The 25,693-nt window shown below is 34.3% G+C and overlaps 1 protein-coding gene across 1 annotated transcript in view; it reads right to left on the bottom strand.

Annotated features, from left to right (window-relative positions):
* DNAH7 (dynein axonemal heavy chain 7) overlaps positions 1-25,693 on the bottom strand; it is a 116,003-nt gene that overhangs the window by 51,707 nt on the left and 38,603 nt on the right. Inside the window, exons 21-36 of the mRNA XM_075711559.1 lie at positions 25,073-25,213; positions 21,747-21,959; positions 20,736-20,845; positions 20,098-20,266; positions 18,723-18,825; positions 18,494-18,621; positions 17,114-17,326; positions 15,923-16,021; positions 13,053-13,301; positions 12,068-12,217; positions 10,819-11,001; positions 9,857-10,033; positions 9,423-9,554; positions 8,528-8,752; positions 6,895-7,092; positions 2,766-2,921 (exon numbers count right to left, since the gene is read on the bottom strand). Of these exons, the coding sequence (XP_075567674.1) occupies positions 2,766-2,921; positions 6,895-7,092; positions 8,528-8,752; positions 9,423-9,554; positions 9,857-10,033; positions 10,819-11,001; positions 12,068-12,217; positions 13,053-13,301; positions 15,923-16,021; positions 17,114-17,326; positions 18,494-18,621; positions 18,723-18,825; positions 20,098-20,266; positions 20,736-20,845; positions 21,747-21,959; positions 25,073-25,213 (2,646 nt within the window). The remainder of the gene's footprint in view (positions 1-2,765; positions 2,922-6,894; positions 7,093-8,527; positions 8,753-9,422; positions 9,555-9,856; positions 10,034-10,818; positions 11,002-12,067; positions 12,218-13,052; positions 13,302-15,922; positions 16,022-17,113; positions 17,327-18,493; positions 18,622-18,722; positions 18,826-20,097; positions 20,267-20,735; positions 20,846-21,746; positions 21,960-25,072; positions 25,214-25,693) is intronic.

Below are 25,693 nucleotides of genomic sequence, written 5' to 3'. Positions count from 1 at the left end.
GCAAACTGCAGTGAGACTATTGTTCTGTTTTTAAATCTATTAAATATTACATCTTTCTTGGCTGCTGATTAAGAACCATCTTCACACAACTAACCTAATGCAACTGATGCAAATTCTAGAAACACATGTATGCATTTTATCTGTCTTTCATCTCATTCTCTAACTGATACAGAGTAGAAATTTGGTCAAAAGAAAGACAGGTTAATTCATGGGCCTTGTATCTTATTTAGCACTGCTATTTGGGCAACATACTGAAATGGTTTGGAGTGTTCTTGACTAATAAAGATCAAGACAGAATTTATCCCTTCAAAGTATCTTTACAGTTTTAAGACTGGGCTAAAATACATCTTAGAAGAATAGCTTGGAGGGGGAGGCAGGGCAATAGCTTAAACCACTTTAACTTTAAATGGTACTTCCTTAAGGAACTTTTAACATTAACACATTTTGCTCTTGGTAACAAGCATTTATTAAATAATAGCTAGGAAATACTGAAACTAAGAAAACAAGGCTGCAAATGTAAAAAGTCTATAGGTACCCTAAAAGTACCAGTATTAAATCATACACACCTATCACTGCATTTTAAACTTAATAATTTCTAAATTTTCCTTAAAACCAAAATTTTTCCTTAACCTAGGTTGGGAAAAAGAAAAAAAGAGATAATGGAAACTCCTTAGATTTCATTTTTCAGCCTCATTGCAACTCCTTGCACAAGAATTTGCTCTCTGGGGCGGGGGGGGGGGGAGGCGGGAAGAGGTCCTCTCTAATATCCTCCTCAAGCTTCTGAGTACTCAGAGTTCCATTGATCTTGAATGGTTTGGCAGGCATCACTGGTAACAACATAAAAGCTTTGAAATCTCCTTTAATGCTTCCAAAACAAGTGAACTATCCAGGTAGGAAGGAACCTTGAAGTTCATTGAGTTCAACCTCATGCTCAAAGCTGATTTCTCAACACTGATTTCATACCAGCTTCCTCCGGACTTTATCTAGTCAGGTCTTGAAAACCTTCACAGACAGAGATGCCATAGCTTCTCTGGGCTGGGTTCCTCTGCTTAATTACCCTCATAGCAAACTGCTTTTTCCTTATATCCCATCAGAACCTCCTTTGTTTCTATTTACAACCATTTGCTCTCATTCTCCTGTTGTGCACCCTGATGAAGAGCATCATCTTAACAACTTTTTCATAGGTACTGGGAATCTGCTTTTGGTCCTCCTAAAGCCTTCTCTTCTCTGGCTTGAACAAGCAGAGTTCCCTCTGTTTATCTTCACAGGGCTTGTGCTCCAATCCCCTGGTGATGGTTGGTGGTCCTCTGCTCAATCTCACAGACTCACATAATTGTTTAGGTCGGAAGAGACTTCTTGAGATCATCTAGTCCAACCCTAAGCAAGATCAGCTACAGGCAGGCTGACCAAGACCGTGTTCAGTCAGGTTTTGATTATCTCCACAGATAGAGACTCTACAACTTCTGTGGGCAACTTTTTCCATTGTTTGACCTACTTCACAATAAAAAAGTGTTTTCTTGTGTTGAGATAGAATCTTATGTGTTTCAATTTGTGCCCATTGCCTCTCGACCTTTCAGTGGGCACTACAGAGAACAGTCTGCTCCCTCTTCTTCATCCTTTCTCATCAGGTATTCATGCACATTAATAAGATCCCTGCTGAGCCACTTTATCTTCTCCAGGCTGAACAGTCCCAGCTCTCTCAGCCTCTCCTCTCCAGTCCCTTAATCATCTTTGTGGCCCTGCGCTGGACTCACTCCAGTGAGTCCATGTCTTTCTTGTACTGGGGAGCCCAGAACTGTCCAAAGCACTTGAGATGTGGCTTCACCAGTGCTGAGTAGAGCCTAAGTATTGCCTCCAGCACAACCATCTGGTGTATCAGCCACTCCTTTCAGTTCTGTATCATCTGTGAACTTGCTGAGGGTGCACTCTGTCCCAGCATACATATCCTTAATGAAGAGGTTAAACAGTATTGGCCCCAATATCAACCCCTGGGGTGTACCACTAGTGACTTAATCTGCTTGAACTATCAAAATTCTTCCTGTACTGGAGGGTCCAACACTTATCACAGTATTCCATTTTAATAAGCACTGAGTAAAAACGAGTAAACACTTCCCTTGGACTGGCAGTCTACATCCACTCCTACCTTATCTTTTCCCTTTATCCAAAGGATCAAGGAGAATACCACCCTTGGTTCCTATATCTTCTTCCTTTGCCCCCAGAGGTCTGTAACCCCTTTTGATATATTCCACATCTCTCTTCACAGTTCACTGATGCCCATGTAGGTGAGCAACAAGAGGTAATAATCTGAAAGCTGAACAAGGTTCTGTAATTTCTGCACAAGATATGAGATCCAGGCCTTGAACAAGTGACAAACCATACATGATTTCACTTCAAGATTTCTATAAAACTCTGAAACCACAATACTGTCAAGATCTATGCTGTCAGCAACAAGTTTACCCATACAGAACTCTTATCTCAAGGATAATATCACAAAATATGGAGGGGGAAGTATGACAATGCTGCTCACAGTTATTCATATCATATAACACATTTTCTTCTGTTGATTAAAACAGGATGCATATTACTGGGAGAAGGGAGAAAGAAGAAAAACATGAGGATCTAAATTAGAAGAATTAGAAGTCTGACAGTTTATTTCAAATTGAGCATCCTTTCTTGACATCAGCTGTAATCAGTTGAGAAAATAATGCATTTACGTATTTGTTTGCATTTAAACACTTATTTACATACAGAAATAGATCAGTTACCATTCTTTTCCCAAGAGGAGGTCCAAAAATTCCTCTTCTCCTTTTGTCCAGCTTGGACATTATAATATTCTGAGTCTGAGCTGCTGTAGTTTGTGCTGAAAAGTTAATGAGCAGTGGCTTGTAGACTTCTTTATTCAAATTATTTAAAAGAAAATTCTGGAAGGATTGTGAAGAGGAGAAAATTAAACTATATACACAGATAAACAAATTTTATATCACTTTAGCAAATAGCAATAATTTTTATTTCATTTAAAATTATAAAGTCGTAATTAATCTCTAAGAGAACTCTAATAATATTTCATCAGATACACCAATATTCTGGAATAATTTAAAACATAATAAACTTCATTTGTCAGACAAAAATTTCTACCTCCAATATAGACATTTTTGCATTTTCTCAAAAAAAATCTACCTATTGTATTATATAAGTTCAGCATGTCAATATTTTGCACACAAAATACTTCATATTACTAATTAGAGTTGACATATATTGCCTGTACTAATTCACACCCAAACGTGCAAAAGTATCCACAGGTCCAAATATTTAGTTTTGATGAGTTTCCAAGAATATTTCCTTTGAAGGGCATAGCAAGAATATTTAAAGATAAGCTTTACCATCAAGACTGGTAGTATTTTATAATGCTAACTACCTCCCAAACTCCCTTACATTAGCTGCAATTTAACATCTGGGGGAAATCTGGATCAAAGTCAGCATTTCAAATAAGACTGAATGGGACTCATTTCTTACCCACACATGAGTAAAACCACGGCAGGAAGATACCCTTCCATCCTTCCAGCAGTTGATACAGAGCATTATTGCATATAAAGTAATGTTTCTAATGAATAGTTTAATCTCTGCCAACAGCTGTTGGGACTTTCCAGACTGTACAGTCTTTTCAGCAGAAGGAATGTTTAATCTCTATCCTTGAAGGAAAAATCTGAGCTGCTGCACAAAAACATAACAATGACAACTCGTGGAAACTATAAAGAAATGTGACTCAATGGCCATATTTCTTTTACTCTTTTGATCAGTTCTGAACTCCCAAGAAATACCACATTCTTAACTATCACCCCAGAAATGAACTGGGCAGTAGAAACTAGTCATATTCTTCATTACAAACAATTTTTTTACATATGCTTTATTATATTTCTGACATCAATATTCCAGGAACAGTCTTTTATGAACAGGTCCAGTCTTACTATTTAGTTACTTAACATTTATTTTCTTCAAAATTATTTCAGAAAAGTAACTTAAAAACAAAACGAGGTTAAATAATCCTTAGTCAATTACTTCTCAGTTAATTTTTATCACACAAAAGGAAGGAAAGATAACAGATTCAAGACCATAAAGCCAAATTTATTTTATCTGCTTACATAACTTTCAAGTTTTGCTCCCTCTGCAAAACAAGTGAATATACACAGGCTTCACGCTGATTGCACTGGAGCAATCAACAGAAGAAAAATCCTCTACAAAAAGTCACACTGGAGGAACAAAGAACAAGTAAAAGCAATTTTGCACTGCTCAGAGGAATGGCTTCTTCCTTCTCTCTTATGATTTACTTAGAGAATCTCATTAGCTAAAAATGCAATAATGGTTTTGCCGTTATCTCCACTCGCATATCCCCTTTTTGCTTCAAAAGTATACTTTCCCACAGATCTAGATGGAAACCAGTGAAAAATACTGAATTTGGAAAATTCTGTAAATGAACCTCAACAGCATGAACACTCTATTGGCACAGTTCCATTGCCTGTCAGGCTTTAATAGTCTCCCAGAAAGACTGATGGTATCAGGATATAACCCACAGTATCTGTCAGATCTGTCTGAAGAATTAAAATTTATCTAAAATTTTTAATCTAGAGTATTAGAATAATTTTCAATATTTTTATTATGTATTTCTATATTTCTATATATTATTATTTTAATAACCACATGACAAAATTAAAAAGAACAAAGCATCACTTGGTGACTGGAGATGAAAAAAAAGGAAATACTCTATCCCAACATAACAATGACTCAATTATTTCAAAAAGAAAATAAAGTCTGTTTGCAATTATAAAGACTGACTAATCCCTTTAGACAGACAAAATAATACTTGTAGACATGGAAAACATAAAAAAACATTAAACTTGATCTCTTATTCTAATACCTGAAGCTACAACGCTTTTTACAAGATTGTTACTCGTTTTGATTAGAATTTCACAAGCTCTGAGAAATATATTGCGTTTGGCTGTACCAAGTCATTACTTACATTAAATGTTTTTATTACTTACTATCACGTGTTTTAATTATCATTAGGCACACTCAGAACTAAGTATATCTTGCCTCTTTCAATATAAAAATGCACACTGATAACTTAAAACAGCTGTCAATGATTTGTTTTCTTTTCAGTGCTCATCTTATTTATTGAACAGAATTCAAATCATAATCAAAGACAAAATTAATGATTTTCTAACAAGCTTTTATATGGTACATACCAGTACAAAGATATGGAAAAGTAACGGGCAAAATATTATCCAGTTAGATATCTAACTTCAGATAACAACAACTTGATTTTTTAAGAACACCGCTTCTGCAAATCAGAATCCATGGATTCAAATCAGCCCTCCAGAAAATGGGGAACACAATAATTGCCTGTGAAAAGTTTGACTTAGGTGACTTGTCTACTGTTACAGAGGACATCTGTCACTGACAGGGACAGAAACATCCCCAAAGCTGCTGTTTTCCTGAATTTACTGCAAGTTTTTTAAGTTCTGCAAGTGGAGCAGAGGTTCTACGTAAAACAGTCTTTTTTTCTTTTTTTAAAAAAGTATATAGACGAATACCCGTAGTGGTAAGACTGGAATCCTACAGGGGAGAAAAAAAAGTGTATGATCATGCAATTCAAGAGTTTATCATAATGAATGCACAAGAGATGTCAAATTATTGTATAAGGTAGAATTTATCAGCTTCTGAACTCTCTATTTTACTACGTTAATAGTCTTTTTAATGTATTGTGTGTGTCAAATATAAAAATATGCAATATAATATTAGTCTAGACAAGATGGCTGATTTGAGATACCAATGTATAACATAACTTCTTTAAATATTAAACAATTGTTGACATTGCTACTTCCTAGAAAATTAAAGAATCATGTTGAAACAATTAACTGTTTATATACTAAAAAACTATCCTTTTTTGCCTTTCTGCAGGAAGATTATATCAAGTTTAAAAATCCTAAAACTAGATCAAGTATTAGTATTTTGCCAAGATTTTGTTTCAGAAATAACAGAAATTGTGTACTGCCAAAAGCTAAAGTCAAATAAGATTATCATTATTATTAGTGCTGCTTTTTCATTTTCTCTCAAAGATGGGTAAAGAATATTTGGCATTCTATAAAACAGGACACATAATTGTTTTGATTTCTCTTGAAATGGGCAGCTGCTTTTCATTGCAATGACAGATATAGCTAACTGGTTATCTGAAGAAAACTGCCTGGGAAGATCTTGACTAGCCAATTCCCCTTCCCACTATAGTCTTTTTCTATAAAGAATTCTTTGGTAATACTGCTATTAACTTTTTGACTTCACATTTCTTTCAGGGACAAATTCTTGTTCTTCCCTCTTTCCCCGTGCATGGAATTGCCATAGTAGCATCTGACTAGGAAAGGTTATCTACTAAACTTTTCCACAATAACAGCAGCACACATTTTTGCTGTGTCTAACTCTAAGACGTATGCATTCCTTTTCTTGTTCGGAGCAATCCTGACTGTATGTCTTATTAAATGGTTTAGTCTTTGTGCATCAGTGTCTGTGTAGACTATCCTAAGTCTATCTACAATCACAATGCAAAGTATATTAATACAAGAACCAAACTAAATAGTCCTGTTTGGGTTCTGTTAGCAGCTTATTCCAGTGGATATCTGGGTGCTTCTTAAGAATTTAGTCAGGAAGTGCAGAGAAGAAAAAAAAACCAAAACCCCAAAACCACCACCTTCAGCTACACAACTGCATTTTTAGTTGCCCGTAATTTCATTTCATAATATCCAACAATTCATGTCTCATTTTCCTTTTTAAAAAAAAAGTTATCAAATTATTCCTCATCTTACCCCTTTTATAACTATGTCTAATGTCAGTATTAAAAGTACTTACAGTAATATAGGTACTTTTTCCAGTTCCTGTTGGCCCCACAAATATAGAAGGTTTTTGATGCACTGTCAACAATTCCATCAATGCCATGTATCGAACAGTATCCAGAGTTGGTACAATTATTTCACTAAACATCGTATCTTGAGGTATAGGAGGAGCCGATTTGAGCGTTTCTACCCAGGGTTCCCAAATTCCTGCTCCCTATTTTAATTTATATGGAAGTCATATATTTATAATAAACAGGAAAAAACAGCATAGAACCAATGGAAATAGAAAAATCAAAGTTCTGTGACTTAACAGATGGGGTTATCAATCAATTTTTAAAAGGATTAAAAAATCATTTCATAGGTTTGTTTCAGAATGCAGTGCTTTCAATAGAGAGTACTTGAAACACAACACCTGTGCCCGAAGCATGCAACTACTGAAAGACAGGGACTTTATCTTACCTTTTATATCTGTACACATATTATATATATACAATGGAAAAATACATATATTTATATATACATTATTATAGTATATAAATATGTAATAAAATAGGAAATTACTGTATAAATTTAATTACTAAAACTAAAAAAGCATAGTTAGCCTTTTCAGACTCTCACTCATAATAAATACTTCCAAACTATGGAATTTGAGGGCAGATTAATTTTAGTGCTGAAGCTCCACAGCAAAGCTTTGTCTTTTAGATCAGCCTACTAGATGAGTCTTAAAAGATGTCAAAACTCTCCAGCAGTAAATTAATACAAGGAGATTTTTAAAAACTGTAAATAGCCCTGAAACAACTGTATATTTCATCCTATCCCAAAAATTTCTATCTTGAGATAGAAGTCATATGAAATTTCTAGGGATTGCTGTCTCCTTAAGTCTTTCTTAAAAGGGACTTATTTCCACCTCTGAACATAAAACCCCCTTTACTGGAAGAACATGTTTTTATAGATTATGATCAGAAGACATAAAGCCTTTACTGTTGATTGCAATCTCAGCCACTTCCGTGGCAAGATACAGGAATCATGCATGAGCTGAAGTCTAGACAAAAGTAATTCTCACTGTACTGCAACAGGATTTCACAGGAATAACAAACTCAAAAAAAAAAAAAGGCACATTTATTTTATCTTGGAGTCTCTGGAGCATACTAGATCCAGTGTGTGAAGTCGTCTTCTCCACTGGGAGAGATGCATCATGGATTCACATCTTAATCCCAGGAAAAAGGGGCAGAGAAGAAGAGGCACAGAAGTAGCCTACTACAGTAATGAAAGATTTATGCCCTAAAGTATATCAAGTGCTTCCGCAACCTAAGAAAAGGGCTGAAACCCAAAATAAAATAATCTTGCAAGAAATCAAGAATAAAAAAATAACAGAAAAAAATAACTGGTTGAGATTTTCTGCAAACTTGTTCTGCCACAACAGGCAATTATTCTGGTAGCCAAAAAGACAGGCTTTGGTACTGCAAGACCCAGCCAGAACACTAGACAATCACTAGCTTGCAAGGATGGATGCCTGGCCTTGAATAGGCCAGATAAAAGATAAAAGAAGCAGACAGCAGGAACAAATTCACGATAACAATACACACCTTGTAGCATTCATAAAAGATTACTTCAAAATGGAAGTCCACATCTTATTTTGCAATCCTCACCTTTTTGACAAAACGATAATCATAAATTGTTCCTTCTGTTGGAAATGGGACTGTGAAAGCTTTTGAAGGCTGTTGATCAATACTGCTCAACAATTTATAATGCTCTTTTGTCTCCTCACTAATTGGTCCATTAAGCATTTCTCGCACAACTTTGTCAAATTTCAGTTGATCATCTTCTCTACAGCTAGCTCCGACAGACCATATCAGTGAAAACAAAAAAATACCCTAGAGTTGGAAAAAACCAAAATGTAACTTCAGTACCTGCATATTACAAAGTTCTTATTCGCTGAAGTCAAAGAAACCTTTGCCACAAATCACAATAGAATTACGCTGGACCAACTTGATTTTATGTTTGCCGTATGGAACCATGCTGCTGGTAAAACAGAACACCATTTATGTTAACTATCAGCATCTCATCACCTTTGCTGTGTAGCAAAATGCCTGACTTGCTCAGTGCAGAGCTCTTATTTTGAGAAAGTTCAAGCATAGACTGCTTTTTATTCCAGAACAATTTAGATTATCTTTCTGTTATTGAAAGTGATAGCTATGTCTTTAAGAGGGCTTTCCTTGAATTGTAATCCTTAGATAGCATTGATCTAACTACCAATAAACTGAGATAACAGAAATTGGAGAATCATATACAACTTTGGCTGGCTAGTATAACATTCATTAAATTTTTTTATATATATATATAGATATATAAATTTATATCAAGAGATCAAACACATCAGACTCAACTATACTTCAACTACGAAGAAGGTAATAGTATTTTCCTCAATGGACATTACAAAATATGTATTCTAATGACAAAATATAGGTTTTATTGCTTGTGAAATCCATTTCACTAAAGCCTGGTTTGGAGTTCCCTATTCTGTATGTTAAACAAACTGCCTACCTCAAGCCAAGAGAAAATGTCATGGTCATTCATAGCTTTAACTTTTACTTCATCAGCAAATTCATCCATCATGCAGTCCATCAGATTCATCAGTGATCGAATTAAGTTTGTATCTGAAGTAGGAGAAAGTTCCTAAAAAGAAAGAAGAAATACTCTCAGTTGCAGGTGTGTGTTACGCACTGAAAAAAGACCACTAGATGGTGGGGTCTTTTTCCTCACTGTGAAGATAAAAAAATACTGTAGGATAAACATGTCTAAAATACATTCAGAAGCAAACTGAACAATAAATACAGAAACCTTGCTCACAGCCTTCATCTTAACAGCTGTTTTTAAATAAATTAATACGGTCCAAATAAAACAATTTGTTCCTTTGGCACTTGGAATTGAAAATAATTCATACACTCTTAGTTCCTCAGAAAAGTTCTTTATCCTACCTTCGTGTATTTCCTAATAAACTCAAGACAGAGCGGAACCATTCTGTCAAACAGGCCTATTATAAATTCTTTATGCATAGAGCTGATTCCTGAATGCACTGTATTTAGCCAAGACATCATTAATGGCCTCCAGCCTAACATATGGGGCTCCATATAGATCATACCACACCTTGAAACCTAAAAATAAAGAAACAAACAGGTGCATGTTATCTTATGCAATCTCTAAAGTTTTTTTTCCTATCTACAATAACTTCAAATGACATTCAGGGTTATAACATACATACATATATATATATAACATATAACATACAGGATTATTAGAAGCTGGTATAAAGTGTACAGTGGGGTTCTGTGAGCGCTGAGACAGACAAGTTTCAAACCTCGCTCTATTATCACAAAAGATAATAAACTGACTACTAGAGTGCCTAACAATTTTTAATTAAGTTTTCTATAATTTGTAAGTAAAAATTCCTTCCCAGTATGACTATGCAGATATTTTGTTCTGTTTATATTATTATTTGAACCTCTATTCATATTCAAGAGAAAATTTTTGCATTCCACAAAGTGCCATTAGAAAAAATAGGTGTGATAGATATAGACAGGTGCCAGAAATGCAGTGATTGTTGGGTTTACCAGAATTTGTCTGGGAAATTAAAGATTTGCACATGAATGATTTTATTTTCCTTGTCAGGCACTTGCAAGGGCCAGACTCTTTACAGAAGTTACAGGGTCGTCTGTATATGTAATTTACATTACATATGTAAATATGTACATCATAATGTAAGATTATGAAAAAGTTAAACAAGAAAACCAAGCTACAATGTTCTTTACTTTAAACATATATCAAAGAAATATCAAATTTATAATTACTATTCTCAGTTAAGTATATTTTTTAAAAATTAGAATATATATTGCAAGAATGAAAGACATTTGTAATCAGTCTTTCAGAGACAGGTACTTACAGTAGCAGGAGAAGCAACTTCTAGATCCATTGGTTCAAAAATAAGGCTCATTTGCTGTGACATTTTGATGATCTCTCCACTCATAAGGCACAACTTCTTATTATCATCAAGCACAGTATTCATATTCTCAATCCATACTGCATCCACTGGTCCATCAAAAACCAGCCATTTCCTATCTGGAGTCTGGTTTGCATAAAATATTTTAAATCAAATATTTGCAATTTATTTTATTGTATTTACTGTAAAATAAATATTTTAGAGCTATTTTCCAGTGAAAATACTTGGAGAACAGAGTTGTATTCGCAAGCAGTTTCTGAAATCACAATCTATATTCACAATGTAGTTTTATAACTTTAAAGCATATACTGTAGTTAACTATAGGTTAATATCTTTGACTGGTTTCTTTCACTTATACTTGCAATCCAGTACATTGTTTCTATCAAACTGCAACATATTCAAATACTTTGAGTATATACAGTGAGACCATTAATACAAGTTACTGCTCATCAGTAATACCTACTGCACTTACCATGGAAGTCAATAGGACTAATTTAAGGAATATGGTAATATCTAACTGTAATATGTCTGGTTTTTTACAATACAAGCAAATAGTCATAGGTATTAACCACATTTCTTATAGGAAAGTACAAAGCAGTTGTGCAGTTCTGCAAATGTTATTAGACATGGTAAACTTTGCATTGATCAACTTCAATATACTATTAGTTTATTTAAGTTTATAGGGGCAAAGAGTCCAATACTGCAATCATTAGCAAAAAATAAAGTGTCTGTCAGGTAGACACATGTTTTATTACACTCGGTGAAAATATTTCAATAGACTTTAATGGAAGGTCAGCCATAAGCCACACTCAAACAGCAGTGTCTACCAAAATAAATGTCAAAATGCCCATATACATAAACAGCATGGATTTGGGCCATAATCAGACAAAATAAGGAATGACAATATGGTAGAAAGATTAAATATTCATTTATTTATAAGATACGCAAACAAACAAATAAAACCCTCTTTATCTTCACATAAGGACTTCTGAAACATAAATCTTGGTTCACCAGCATCCAAAAAGTACTTTGCATGGAGCATACTACAATCAAGCCAAACTGCAGTCTCTGCATTCAAATGATTAAGCATATGAATCCTACAATGGTTGTGCAAACAACATGGAATTAAAATCTAAAATGTATAAATTGAAAAGTCATTTCCAAAAAAGCTCTAAGCCTTTTAAGCGCTTACTGGGGAAGAAGCAAATGCTCTGAAGCTCACTGCTAGGATGCCATCTGACCATTCATGTGACACTGGATCAAATTGTCCATACAGCTGACCCATTGTTATGGATTTGGGATTTAAAACGGTGATCTGAACTTTGTTTTCTTCCATCAGCCCCTGAAGACACAAAAATAATAAAATCTGTTAATACCAAACATGCAATTTATTATGCCATTTGTTTTATTTTGAATTTTACAGTTATATATTATTAAAACTTCATAAAAATTTCATCAGTTTACAGCAATAAAGACATTACACATATTACATTTGAAAGATGGTTTACAAGTGTCTAAAGACAATTATCCCAACTTTAACATGTGTAGTTGGAAGTTTAATTTTAATACCCAACAGTGGCTTGATAAATGAAAATGGATTTTTTTTTTTTTTTTTAATGTTAGTGAACTTGAAATTAGGCAGTCAATCATGAGACCCAAGCTCTATTCTTACACTTACAGGGATTACAACAGGCCAAGCCCTTTTGTCTCTCTATCCCATTTTTCCCATGTTTAAGGAATAAATAAGACTGCCTTGGTAAATTTCTGAGATTGATGTCAAAATGACGTTACAAAATTGGTTTGGGTTTTGGGGTTTTTTGGGGGTTTTGTTTGGTTTCGGTTTTTTTTTCACTTAAACCATGTAAAGATACCTAATTTTACTTTTCGATTAAACTTCAACCAACTCTTTCTTCTCTCCTTGTGACTAAATATGACATTTAATACTGAAGAAAATGCCATGTGTAGGAATGCATTAAATGTATGATATGTGTATATTTAAAATTGGGTCATCCTATCTTACCTAAGTTTGGAGGTACAGCTTCTCAATCTTTAGCTTTTCCTTATACTTTTAAGTCCCTTCAAGTAAATTCTGTATACAATATAAATACTAAAATATGTTTATAAAATTTGTTTGAAAATAGTTTTCACCAGAAATATTTATAAAAATGTTTAGATACCTTCTCACATATGTCTCCCAGTGCTCCTGCCAGAACTCGATAGGCACATGTTTTTCCCCCAAAAGGCTCTCCAACTATCATAAAGCCATGACGCACAATCATCATCTCATATATCTGCAGGATCTTCAGAGTAAATACATCAGTCATTTGCAAATTCATAGCATCACAATTTGTTTTGATGGCTTCCAATAGGTCATTGTAGTCTGGTTTTGGTAGCTTCACACCAGGAAACAGATCAGAAGTAATACCCTATCCAAACAATTAATTGGAAAGTACGTTTATTTTCACAGTAACTTGGTTTGAAACTCATGCAATCAACCCTTTGTTGACACTAGGTAGACTAATATCTATTTTGATTAAAACAAAATAATTATGCATTTCACATGTCACCCTTGTCTGAGCCAAAATTTTGACTTTGTAATTTATTATTGATATTTATTTCAGGTATCTCTTTCATGTTTACCTGGGCACATAAAGAAGGGATTAACTATCTAAGTATATTCTTTCCTGATAAACATTATCTTTTATTAAACTAGTTTATAAAACTTGCGGTTAGAAAGCAGAGAAAGCGTTTACCTTTTTTCTTCAGTAACTGAAAAATAATTAACTGAAATCTAAATTTAAAAGCAAAGATCCTGCAGTTTTGCTTGCAACAAAACAAGAAAGATACAGAATAAACTGAAGACACTACAAATGACAAGAAGAATCTCTGTGCTACCATTTCAACTAGAAGAACTGTGGGATCAACTCAGAAAGCAAAGATTACTGAAAATACATTAAAAATAAAACATATTCTTTAGAAATTACAGTGACAGCAATTATTGGTGAACTTAGAATCGCATTATTTTGACATTTTTCCTGTTACTATGTATGTTGGTTTCTACTGTGTGCCTTCGTTTTCTTTTAGCACAGTTTGTTTCCACTGTTAACACGTTAATGAGCATACCACATCCTGACCTTAAAGTGTTTGTTTTATTAAAGTGTATGAAAATACATGTTTAACGTTCTGTGCTACCAGGGACATATTTTACAATTGACTATGACAAAACCAGGGCTTTTCCAATGAAAATAATCATATTTCCCAAGTAGAAACACCAAGCTGTGTTCAAGGTGAGTGGCTTTTCTTGTCTGAAACACATTTGATGTAAAATTTCCATTGGTCATCTCCTGCACTTTTTCTCCACACTCTCTGTTAATGAATTAAAGATTTATACACTTGTGCTAGAGTATGGTCTTTCTATGCCTACTAGATTTTATAACTAAGACAATGAGAGGAAAAAAAAAAAAGTATTAATAATTTCCTTCTTACAAAATGGATGACATAAATATGGGGAAATGGAGGAATACCATAATAAAAGAAACCATTTAGTATCACAGCATAACTTGTACTGCTGGGCAAAAGTGTCTTCTCCACAACAGAGCAGGATCATTTTTATAAACAAACCCATTATTAGGGCCCAAAGAACTTTATGACAGGCCCAATTAAATATACTACAGGATACTATTAAAGGAAAATCTTTTTTTAAGTGTTAAAAATAAAGATGCAAAAATCTGGACCCACTAGAAATAATTTAAAACAAAGTGAAGCAGAGTTTTGAGCAAAACAAGATAGAGAAAGCATGTATCATTTGCATGGTCTTACATAAACACCGAAGAGTTACTGTGTATCTCAAGCCAGATGTACCTGACTACACCGGAGACCTGAACAACGAAGGCAAAACCAGCAAAGTGGAAACGAATGAGGGAGGACATGGGTGTTTCCCCATTTCTCTCAAGCGTGATATATAAATTGAGGGAAGAAATCAATATTTCTCATAATAAATATGGAAATTGTTCTTAAAATTATATTTAAAATTTTAAATTGCATTACTACTGTTGAACTTAAATCTTTTTATAATTCTTTCTGTATCTGATAAGAATTCCAAACAAAGCTACTTTATTCCAGAACTAGTATCAACAGGTATTATGCACTGAAACTATAATTGCAACTAATATGACTGCTAAAATATACCTGTTACTGTCCAAAACAACTCGTGAGAGTTTTTGATATTGTGAGTGTACAATTGCACACAAATTCCCATGGCTGCATATGAAGAAACAATTTTTTTTCCAAATAAGATCTTTCCACTAATGTTTAAAAAGGCACACATGAAGGACAATGTTTTCACAATTTCCAAACATCTATATACACCAGCCCAGATCCTGTCATCTTTTTCTAACAGGCACACAGAAAGCTCACAGCTACCAAAGGAAACTGTAAACTCTTCCTAATGAAGTTCACAGCTCACATTTGTGTTGGGCGTATCTGGTTCAATCAGAGATATATTAAACATGCCTATCCTGCGCTAACAGAAGTCCAATCCAAATGGCACATACTAGGACACAGACTGACTGTGTTAGTGCATCCTGTAGATCGGGGAGCAAATTACAGATCATTTTCTCCAGCTCAGTTCCATACTGAGATCAGCTCAGGACAAGAATGAATGTGGGCCACTTAGTCTATATACTGTTTTGCACATGTTTTAAATGAATATCCCAATTTTCTCTTATGAAGAGGAGACTATTAGTACCTACCTATTTCATAAGAATACTTATAAAGTACTCTGCAATCTTGAATACATTATATATAGAAGTAGTATGTTACCATTTCAAGCCGTAGACTTGGCAGAAACTTTCATTGGTCTAAACTATCAAAACCCAAACACTCACTGTATTTGCTAGGAAGGAACAGTTAAGACTTTTAGAATAATTACAGGCTAGATTAAAAAAGTCTGTGGTCCATCTCTCTGATAAACCTGTTATATAATATTTTTATCAACTAGTATTTTTAGCAGGCTCTTTACATTACTAAAAATCTGTACGTTTTCTACCTCAAACAGTGGTAAATCATGAGACAAGAATTTGGGCAGGTTGACATCTGTAATGGATCTAAGGAGCAAAATTTCTTCATCTTCCAATGGATATTTCAGCTAAAAAATATAAAAAATAGTGTTAGTTATTTTTTCTATTTTCAAAAAACACATGTTAAACTTGCCTGTTTTACTGAACACTTCCTGTTGTGCATCTATGCAATTATTTTGGCAGGTTCAGGTCCACTGATAACAACGTATGTTCTGGATGTATGTTTATACATTCATATCAAGGTGTTTGCAGTAGGTTTCTATAGTCAGGCCAATTTCACTTTAGTTTATGCCCAGTGATGGGTGTTACTATAAATTTGATATGACATTTTTTCCCAAACCATTGATTTTTTGCTTTCTAAGATGTAGTCATTTTCTTCCTAAGAAGGATAATTTTCCTTACTTTGACATAAAACATCTCGCTTCAGCAAAGTGGAAATTCTAAAATCTTGCATATAGATCTCTCTCCCAGGTTAAAAAAAAAAAAAAATTAAAAATACATATGCCTGTTTTGCCACAATACACAGCTTAGTTATTGATTTGGCGTTTTGTAGGGTTTTTTGTAATAGTAAGATTATAGGTTGAAAAAATAAATTGGAATGGAAGAGAATTATAAATTATACTAGTCTACCTAAATAAAAATAACTGAATTAATAAAACACCAGCTTAGTTTCTTAGTAAAATGTATGCATTCATCCACAATGCAAGCCAAAACAAAATACTATGTTCTACACCATTTTTCTTAAAGAAAGAAGAGTGATCAAAGTCACATGTGGCAGATATTAGCCAGTGTTACCGGAAAGGGTTCACATACTATGGCAAAGGCATCTGAACCTGATAAGAAAAGCAGAGCAAAGCAGTGGCCAACTTGCCCAACAACTCAGTAAATTTGCATTTAACTAGAATTCTTGAAAGATAACCAGCACACTTAATAGGCACATCCTTCAGTGACAAGTGGTGTGGTGAATGGGCCAGTAGCTTTATCTCTTCTTGAGTTTCCTCAGCTTATGCCGCAATACATACCCTTTTCATTTTCATAGGTATCACAGGATGAAATTTTAAACAGCTACTTGCCACTATGTAGAATAGAGTACCTTTTGGTACGAAAGAGACATGTTATTAAGTTATTGGATGATAAAGAAAATTCAAAAAAACATGTACCTTCAGGTTGCCAGCAGCGGTGAGTACTGACTTCACAGCTCTCATTCCATAATCATAATGGTGCTGAGAAGATAACTGCTCTGAACACAGACGATATGTAGCTACAATTTTTACAGATAGAGGTCGAGCAGTAACAAAACCACAAGAATACAGAACAATCTCTGCAATCATGGCATAATCAGGAACCATCATAGCTACTGTTCTAAAGAGAGCCTATTAAACACGTATATGAAAAAATCACATCAGAAAAAAATATACCACATTATTACATACAACTTTTTTCTACAATTACATAAAATACTCTTTTTTTATTATTTCATTAATACAGTGACAGCTAATTAAATTTAACTATCATGATTACGACTACAATATATTTAATGACTTTCCATAAACGCTTAGAATACTTTATTTTCCATTGTGACAACTCATGGTTGTAGGTCTTCATCATTCAAGATTAACAAGAAAAACAGATAAAACACCACAAGCTCTGGGAGTGCAGTACAACTGCCACAAATAAGTTGATGCTGTCAAGACTCCTACTAGCACTGTTTAGCTGCAGCCTATGCTTCAATTTTACCATTGTTCTACCAAACAAGCATCAGAATACTTTCAAAGACAAAACTTTCACTACGTTTCGTATTCTGCCAGAAAGTTTTTAAAATTATCCTCTTTCATCTATACAAGTAGTATTTTTGAATCTTGTATTCATACCATGTGTTAGTGAGTAAACTTCCCAGACAGTTCTGAGAAATATTTACAAAGACTGTACTTTTCTACATTTTTATTAATTTATGAAGATATTTGCTCGGATTTCCTTTTCTTTCTATGGACATAGGACAAATGCATTTAAAGGGTAAGAAAGGATGTAGCACTCTTGCAACAATCACTCAGTAATAAACTTAAACAGAATAGAAATCTCTTACATTAAAAGAACAAGTCCCTTCAGATCAAACCAAAAGATCACAAAACCCAGAAATTAATAAAAACCCCACATTTTTATTCAATATTAAGACATTATTCACTGGTTGTACACTATAAAGCGTTCCTTTTAATTTTTTAACTTTCAGGTGCTCAGCCAAGAAACACATGAAGTTGGGTGGTTTTTAAACTTTCTTTTTTTTATCCTGACAGTCAGACCTTGAATCAAGCAACCACTTCCTGACATTATAAAATGTAGTTTTTTCCTATTTTTCAGTCTCATTATCCTTTTTAATTTCTTTTTCTTCTGAGAGAAAATGATTTTTACACTAGTGTAATCAAAAACTGAAGGTAACCAATATTAAGTATTCTTAATAATTTCTGTATTTGACAAAAAGTGATTTCTTTTTTTACTTTCTGTATTAGCTATTAAAAGTAATAAAATGACAAGTGTTATAATACCTTAAGATTATCAGGAAGCTCTGAACGCCCAGCATAACCAGGATTCATGGTAATGAAGACAGCACATGTAGGGTTGAGTTTCAGTTCAGTTCCTTCAAATACTATTAAATCAGATCCTGAATTAATGCCTAGGGAGAAATAAAAACTAATGTCATTGCTGGACAGATTTTGTTGCATCTTTATTCTTTGTCATATATAAGTGAAAGATACAATTAAAATAATAGGTTACCCCTTTGGATAGTAAAGATCTGCTGAGCAACCACAGACAGTACTTCCAAATCAATCCTGTTGAATTCATCAAAGCAAGCCCATGCTCCACAAGACAATAAACCCTAGAAGAGACAGACATATGACTAATTAATTTTGGAAATGCTGATCAAAACAATTCTGCAATAAGAGAAAGTTTTAATGTGCATAGAAAGGACTTACATACATCCGAGCACTAACTTCTAAACAAAATCACTGCAGATAGAATTTGTTCCAAAAAGAACTACAGAAATTTAAAATCTAAGTTTGCTTTTAAAAAAAAAAAAAAAAGACAAAAAACCCTATACAAACTAATCCAAAATCCTAATTCTTCTGTCATATATCAAACACACACATTTTGTATGTTTACCTTTATAGTCAGTATTTTGCAACTGAACAAGGGGGAAGATTTCAGCACTAAACAAGCCTTCAAAAAACCTACTCTTCTTTTGTGTCTATGTTAACAGGATTCACAGTGACAAAAAGCAACATAAGAACTTCTGCATGGCTAAAATTAACCATTTGGTTATGGCAACTTATGGCATACCACATTACCTAAAGTGCAACTAAAGAATACTCTTTTCCTACAGTTCTGGTTAATTCATGGGTCTTTGCTGAGATATGCTCCCCAAATGCTACTGTACTACCTCTGCAGCACTGGTAGTCTTTTGATGGCATCTCATGCTTTGTTAACAGTAATTCTAAAATTCCCATTTAAGACACAAAATTTTGCTTTCATCATTCTAAATAAAAGCTCTAAATTTAGCTTATTTTGGTGAACTTCCATCATGCTGAATTTTGAAGACAAATCACATTGTTCCAATGCCACCTCTGACTCAGAAGGTAAGAATAATGCCAGGGAGGAAAGCATACTTGCTCTATTTTTATCATTCCAGACCAAACCAGGACACTGGACTATAAAACACAGATGTCCATTCAGGATAGATTTTCATAATACAGAGCTGTCTACTCAGGCTAATATCAAAATGAATACATGCTTGATTTGTATAACATAATGACTCTTACCAGCTTATTTAGAGTTTAGGTTAAACCTCAAGTCCCCTAAAATTTACAATCAGCTATTAAAAATGCACTCATGGAAATGGTATCTATGTTGCCTATTTAAAGCAAATAAAATCATTATGGTGTATTTCATTTTCAAAGCACATAAAAAACATTTTGATACCTTGGTTGGATTGTCACTTACTGTAAGACCTATCTGCACAACACTAGCATTAGATAGCAGCCTGGAAGTGGAGAAAGACATATTTGCAATACCTTAAGACGACTTCAAGTGCAAAAATAATTAAAGGGCTTTAATTGTAATAGAGAATATGATCCTCAAGATTTATCCAAACCTTAAAAAATTTTCCTAATGCAAGGTAATCCAATCCATCAGAACAATTGAAAACCACACACTGTTTAGCTACAGCCTTTGCTAAATCTTTTGTAGTTTCTGTTTTTCCAGTTCCAGCAGGACCTTCAGGGGCACCTCCAAGATGTAGGTGTAGTGCACCAAATAGGGTTCTGGAAATAAAATAATAGGGGGGGGGGAAGTAAGAATTTTCATGCTATTTTTCCAGCTGTTCTAACTTTTCCAGAAAATTTTAAAAATTTGTTTCATGTCTGCGTTTTCCAGTGATGGTACAGTTTACTTCCTTCTGGCCAGCTGTAGTTTACAAATGTGTAGTAATGTATGAAGTTTACTAGACCTTCACAATAGAGAATAGCTTACTTTCCACTTTCTAAATCTAAATCCTCTTGGAATTTATCACTAATTATAGTGTCACAAAAGATTCATTTTATCACAAATTTAAATTAAAATATTCATACAGGACCAATTCTATTCCATCAAAAGAAACAAATCCTATTCTAATTATGTCTATTAGAACATAAAAAATACAATTCTGTAGTCATCTATTCTCAGGACTAACAAAAATATCTCAACTAAATAAATTCTTGCTAATACAGTACATTTAGTAACTTGGAGTTTTACCTGTAGCATCTGTCTGTAAGTGGAGTAATAACCAGCCTAGGGGTATTGCCCAGATATTCATATCCATACCTCAGTCCAGCATTGATCATCTTTGTTTGTAGATGCCCTTCCTAAAAAATAAGGCACTAATTTTATTGATTAAATGATTTTTTTTTTTTTAAAACCACACCCACAACTCAACACTATTTCTCAATTTCCTTGAGAAACAAGAAACAACTACATGTAGACTACTGATTGCTCTGGGACACTAGTTTCAATGTGACTCAAAAAAAAAAAAAAAGCCAATTGATAGATACTAAAGTATCAACACAAAAAGACCATTTTTTACATTAACTGTTATCTAAAAAAACATCCTACTAACCATATTGCAGAGAAAAACTGTTATGTAGCTACTTAGAAAGTTAATGGACTTTCTGAAAGGTAAACAGAAATAATCATGACCAATAGCTGTAGTTATGGTCAATCTGATGACTGATATGCCAATGTATGATCCCTACATATACATTTTTTTTTAATTTCACAAGCAATGTCTTCTGTATTGTGGGAAATCTTGTCCTGATGAATGTAAAATATTGTATCTTACCACTATCCAGTACAAACATTGTTATTTTTCCAATAAATGTAATGTACAAATAAAATAATATTGACAATAAGTCAGATCAAAATCTCTAACTGAAAATTGTCGTCCCTATAGCATTCTGTATCCTGCAGAATCAGAAAACCAAAATACAGTCTTTGAGTGAACAATTTTTGTCTGTAACACCCCCTGCAAACTCAGCAAACGTACTGAGACTCAGCAGTGATGAAAAAAGTAATTTTAATTAAAAACTGTTTGCATCTGGCTACTGGCCATTCTAGTTTAGCAACCCATAAAGTGATTGGTTATAGGTATTCTCTTATCAGCAGAAATTCCCATAGTAGTGTAACTATTCCCTGTGTCAGCAAGCAAGCAGAAATTGAAAAACTGTGAACAGAAATTATCTTCTAATAGGATTGAGAGGTATCACTTACCTCCCAGTAGTACCTAAGCTGACTTAACCATTCAAAGTCACTCTCATCTTTGACTTTCTTGCTTACTAGAGATGCAAGAACATCCCTAGCATGAACATCAAGCACAACAAGTGCTCCTAGAGTCACTCGATTCTGCTTAGACAGCTTTCCTCGCACCAAGGTGACAATGTCCTCAATCTGTCTATTATTCTGTTCCAGAAAATCCTCTAGTGCCTGCAAAAATTTTTAAAAGTTAAGAAGTTGCATGTCTACTCTAAGGCATGATTTTTTTTCTTATAGTACTTTTATTTCTTTGTATTAAAAAGTTGCTTCTCACTATAATTGTAGTAAAATGTCCTTCATTCACTGGCAGTTCAATAAGGTTTTGGGTTTGTTTTTTTCCTACTTTTACAGAAGCATATGGAAAACATTAATGATACATATCTGGAAACAAAACAGCATACATTATTTCCTTCCTGGAACACAGGAAATAGTCCTTATCTTTTTATACATTTCACATTAAGAGAAGGAAAATACCACAGGTGTTTTAAAGATCTACTTACATGTATACCATACACTGTCACAGGGACACTGTCACATTAGAAAAACACCTTATGTCCAACAACGGTTAGAAACAATAACACATCTATAATTCAAAAAAGTTAACAAGAAAATGCATTTTTCTGGAATTTTTCAGCTTGTTGACTTCTGGTTATAGTCTGTGTTCAGTTAGCTTTATCATTTCTTTTACACAGTAATTGATAGATTCTTTCAGGTTAGTAGGTTGCTAGTAAACAGGAAAGGCCCAATTAAGGAAAGCACTTCTATCATGACAGTACTTAGATGTGATGAAGTGCCTTCCTGAATTGAAATAAAAAAGTGAGAATTAACCTTAGCAATACATTCACACCAAAGCATGTTTCTATACAGGAATGCCTTCTATTCGTCTGGAGAAAAACTTCTCTAGGTCTGGTTTAGATTTTTCTCCCTGCTAGCCTGCTGTTCCTTTCCAAACACACTGACACTGGTAACCCTCCATAGATTATGACGAATTTGAGACCTCTCATCTCAGCTAGTTATTTTCCAAACATTAAGTCTGGATAATCATCTGGTTAGTATGACTTCTTTTTATTTATGAGAAGAAAGCAGTAAACACAGAGTTCAAAAGCAGTTCAATTTTTACAGTCTTGCATTAGAAGTTCTGACCAAAATCTGAAATATCTCACTCAAGTCAGGGATAATAACCCACCTGCTTACCAACAAACTTTCCTCAGCAAACATGAGATGTCAGTAGAGGCACAGAGTATGTCCTCAACTCCCATATCAGTAGCATTCCTTGGTGCTATCCTTCTGACCATATGACTGTATTTCACTGAGAATGCACATGGTCCATAAGACAATGCTCTCAAAATTTATGAAACAGCTTTGTTTTTGTACAGATTCTTAGTTCATTATTTGGTTTTAATATGAAATTTGCACCTTTGATTTATGTACAACAGTTATTTGTTGGAAACAATTAACTCAAAAATGTTTGAAAGAGAGCGTGTGTGTGTATGCATGTGCATGTATGTGTGAATACATATTTAATATTAATGAGTGACTTAAATGATATTGGCATCCTGTCCCAGAAAACACTGAAGCGCTTCAAGCAGAATGCCATACTTCTGGCCTCTCACGTGGTCACTGATTGTCTGTCATGTTTCTTATACTCTAGTATAAAACGTAGGAATGGAAAAGAGAAAGAATATTGAAAGCTGTAGGACTGAGAGTTCTTCTCCCTGCCACAGATTTGTGACAGATTGTCAGAAGTTGCAAATGCCTCTCCACTGCTCCACTACATACAAGCTCCTTCCCACAGCAGAACAAAGATTCTTGGGCTGAAGCCAGATGAGCAGAATTCCCACTACAACAGAATTTGAGTGAAAGCTACAGGAAGGACAGGTTTCCCTGCATGCCCATGTACAGAAAAGGCTTGATACAGACCAGCACAAGAGCTTTTGTCTAGGCTCAGAATTCTGTAACAAACATTCCCAAAAGCAAATTAATTTAACCCTTGCTTAACTTCCTTTTTTATTCACTAACAACTAACTACAGACTCATTAAGGTGAGGTTGGCTAAAATCTCTAAGATTAGAATTCCTGTCTTCTCTGCTTCCTGAAAGTCTTTCAGCAATTGAGAATAAATGGTGCAGAATATGTAGAAGCCTTCTTTCTTTCCCCAGGAAACTGAGAATCTCCTTTATTACTGGGAAAAGAAAATATTTTCAAAACTTTTTCAAATTTTCCGATCTGCTGCAAGATTTACTCCTTATATTAGCAGATAATGTCCTCTTCTTCCTTTAATTCCCTCTTCCGAGACACTCGAAAGCTTCTTTTCCTTGCATGTCAGAAGTGCAGCTGCTCAAAAAACCCACTATTACCAGGAGCCATTGCTTCAACTTGTGAATAAACAGAAAGTGTTATACAGCCTTATATATATTATGCTGCTCCATATATGGATTAAAGATTAGATTTAACTTTGTGTTTGTGGTACAGCTCAGTTATATATGAACAGGGAGAATCCAAAAATACAATACTGCAGAAGTTCTTTCAATTGATACCATGTCATTGCAAAAAAAGGAATCAAAAGGAGAGTATCATGAAGTATCACAAAGTTGTAAGTTTATCCATAACTGTGAAAAACTTGATATTTCTTTCTGTCCAAACACCAGAGAATGAAAATCTAGCTGCTGCATCTGATGGTGGCAATTCTGGAACACTTTCAAATACAACAGGTGAGATCATTAAGACTTAGTGATAAACAGAAGAAAAGTTCTACAAAACACGTATTCTGAATCTTAATTCAACTCCTTAAGTGCCTTTATTCCCACCAGCATTAGCTGATAGATTACAAATTCTGTACCAGTCAGGCATATATATTTATTATTTGACAAGGGTGAGGATCGTATGTATCTTCTAATGCTAGTCCTAGCCCATCTTCATAAAAAGCACTAAACATTAATGAAGGTAAATTAGACTTCTGCACCAGAGACAGACAAGCTATGCTAGGCCATACCAGCTGAATACACCACTTGGCTGCTTTCACAGAAACATGTAATCTACATGTTGAGCTAAATAGAATGCACTCTGACACAGTGCAGAAGCATTGGTGCCTATATCCAAAAAGAAATACTAACTTCTAAAGTCTTCAAGGATCACATTTCAGGTAGATCTTTAAAGGAGATACTCAAAAGATGAATTATTATGTTGAACATGAACACCTATTCATCCAACAACATTATTACTAAGGTATGATTTACTGCTACATTGTAACAATTTGACATAAATTTAAACTTAAAATATTCTTACCGTTTGGCCATTTCTAATAGACATCTGTACTTGCATTGTCCAGAAAGTTTGGGATACACAAAGAACTGTTTGTCCAGGCCACTCTCTTACCCAATTAACACGTGGAGTTTTTGGATAAGCTTCAAGTGCATCCCCAATGACCTAGACAGGAAAAAGCACACTGTAACTACATATGAAAACAGGTAATGTTCAGCTTCAGCATTAATTTAGGTTAGGTTGTATTACTGAGAATAAAAAATAAATCAGCGTCTAGATTATAGGAAGATGGGGACAATCTTTTTAGTGAGGCCTATTGTGACAGGACAAGAAGTAATGGTTTTAAACTAAAGGAGGGTAGATTTAGACTGAATATAAGGAAGGAATTTTTTACAATGAGGGTGGTGAGGCATTGGAACAGTTTGCCCAGAGAGGCAGTGGAGGCCCTATCCCTAGAAACATTCAAGGTCAGGTTGGACGGGGCTCTGAGCAACTTGATCTAGTTAAAGATGTCCCTGCTCACCACAGGGGGGTTGGGCAGACGATCTCTAAAGGTCCTTTCCAACCCCAAACATTCTATGATTCAGCCTCAAATTTAACTCTATAATTCTGACATCTTGCAAGCAAATCTTTAAACAAAGCTCA

Source organism: Pelecanus crispus, chromosome 5 (assembly GCF_030463565.1).
Source record: "Pelecanus crispus isolate bPelCri1 chromosome 5, bPelCri1.pri, whole genome shotgun sequence".
In the NCBI taxonomy this organism is placed as follows: Eukaryota; Metazoa; Chordata; class Aves; order Pelecaniformes; family Pelecanidae; genus Pelecanus; species Pelecanus crispus.
Note: the sequence above shows the minus strand (reverse complement) of the source record. Positions and strands in the feature narration are given on the sequence as shown.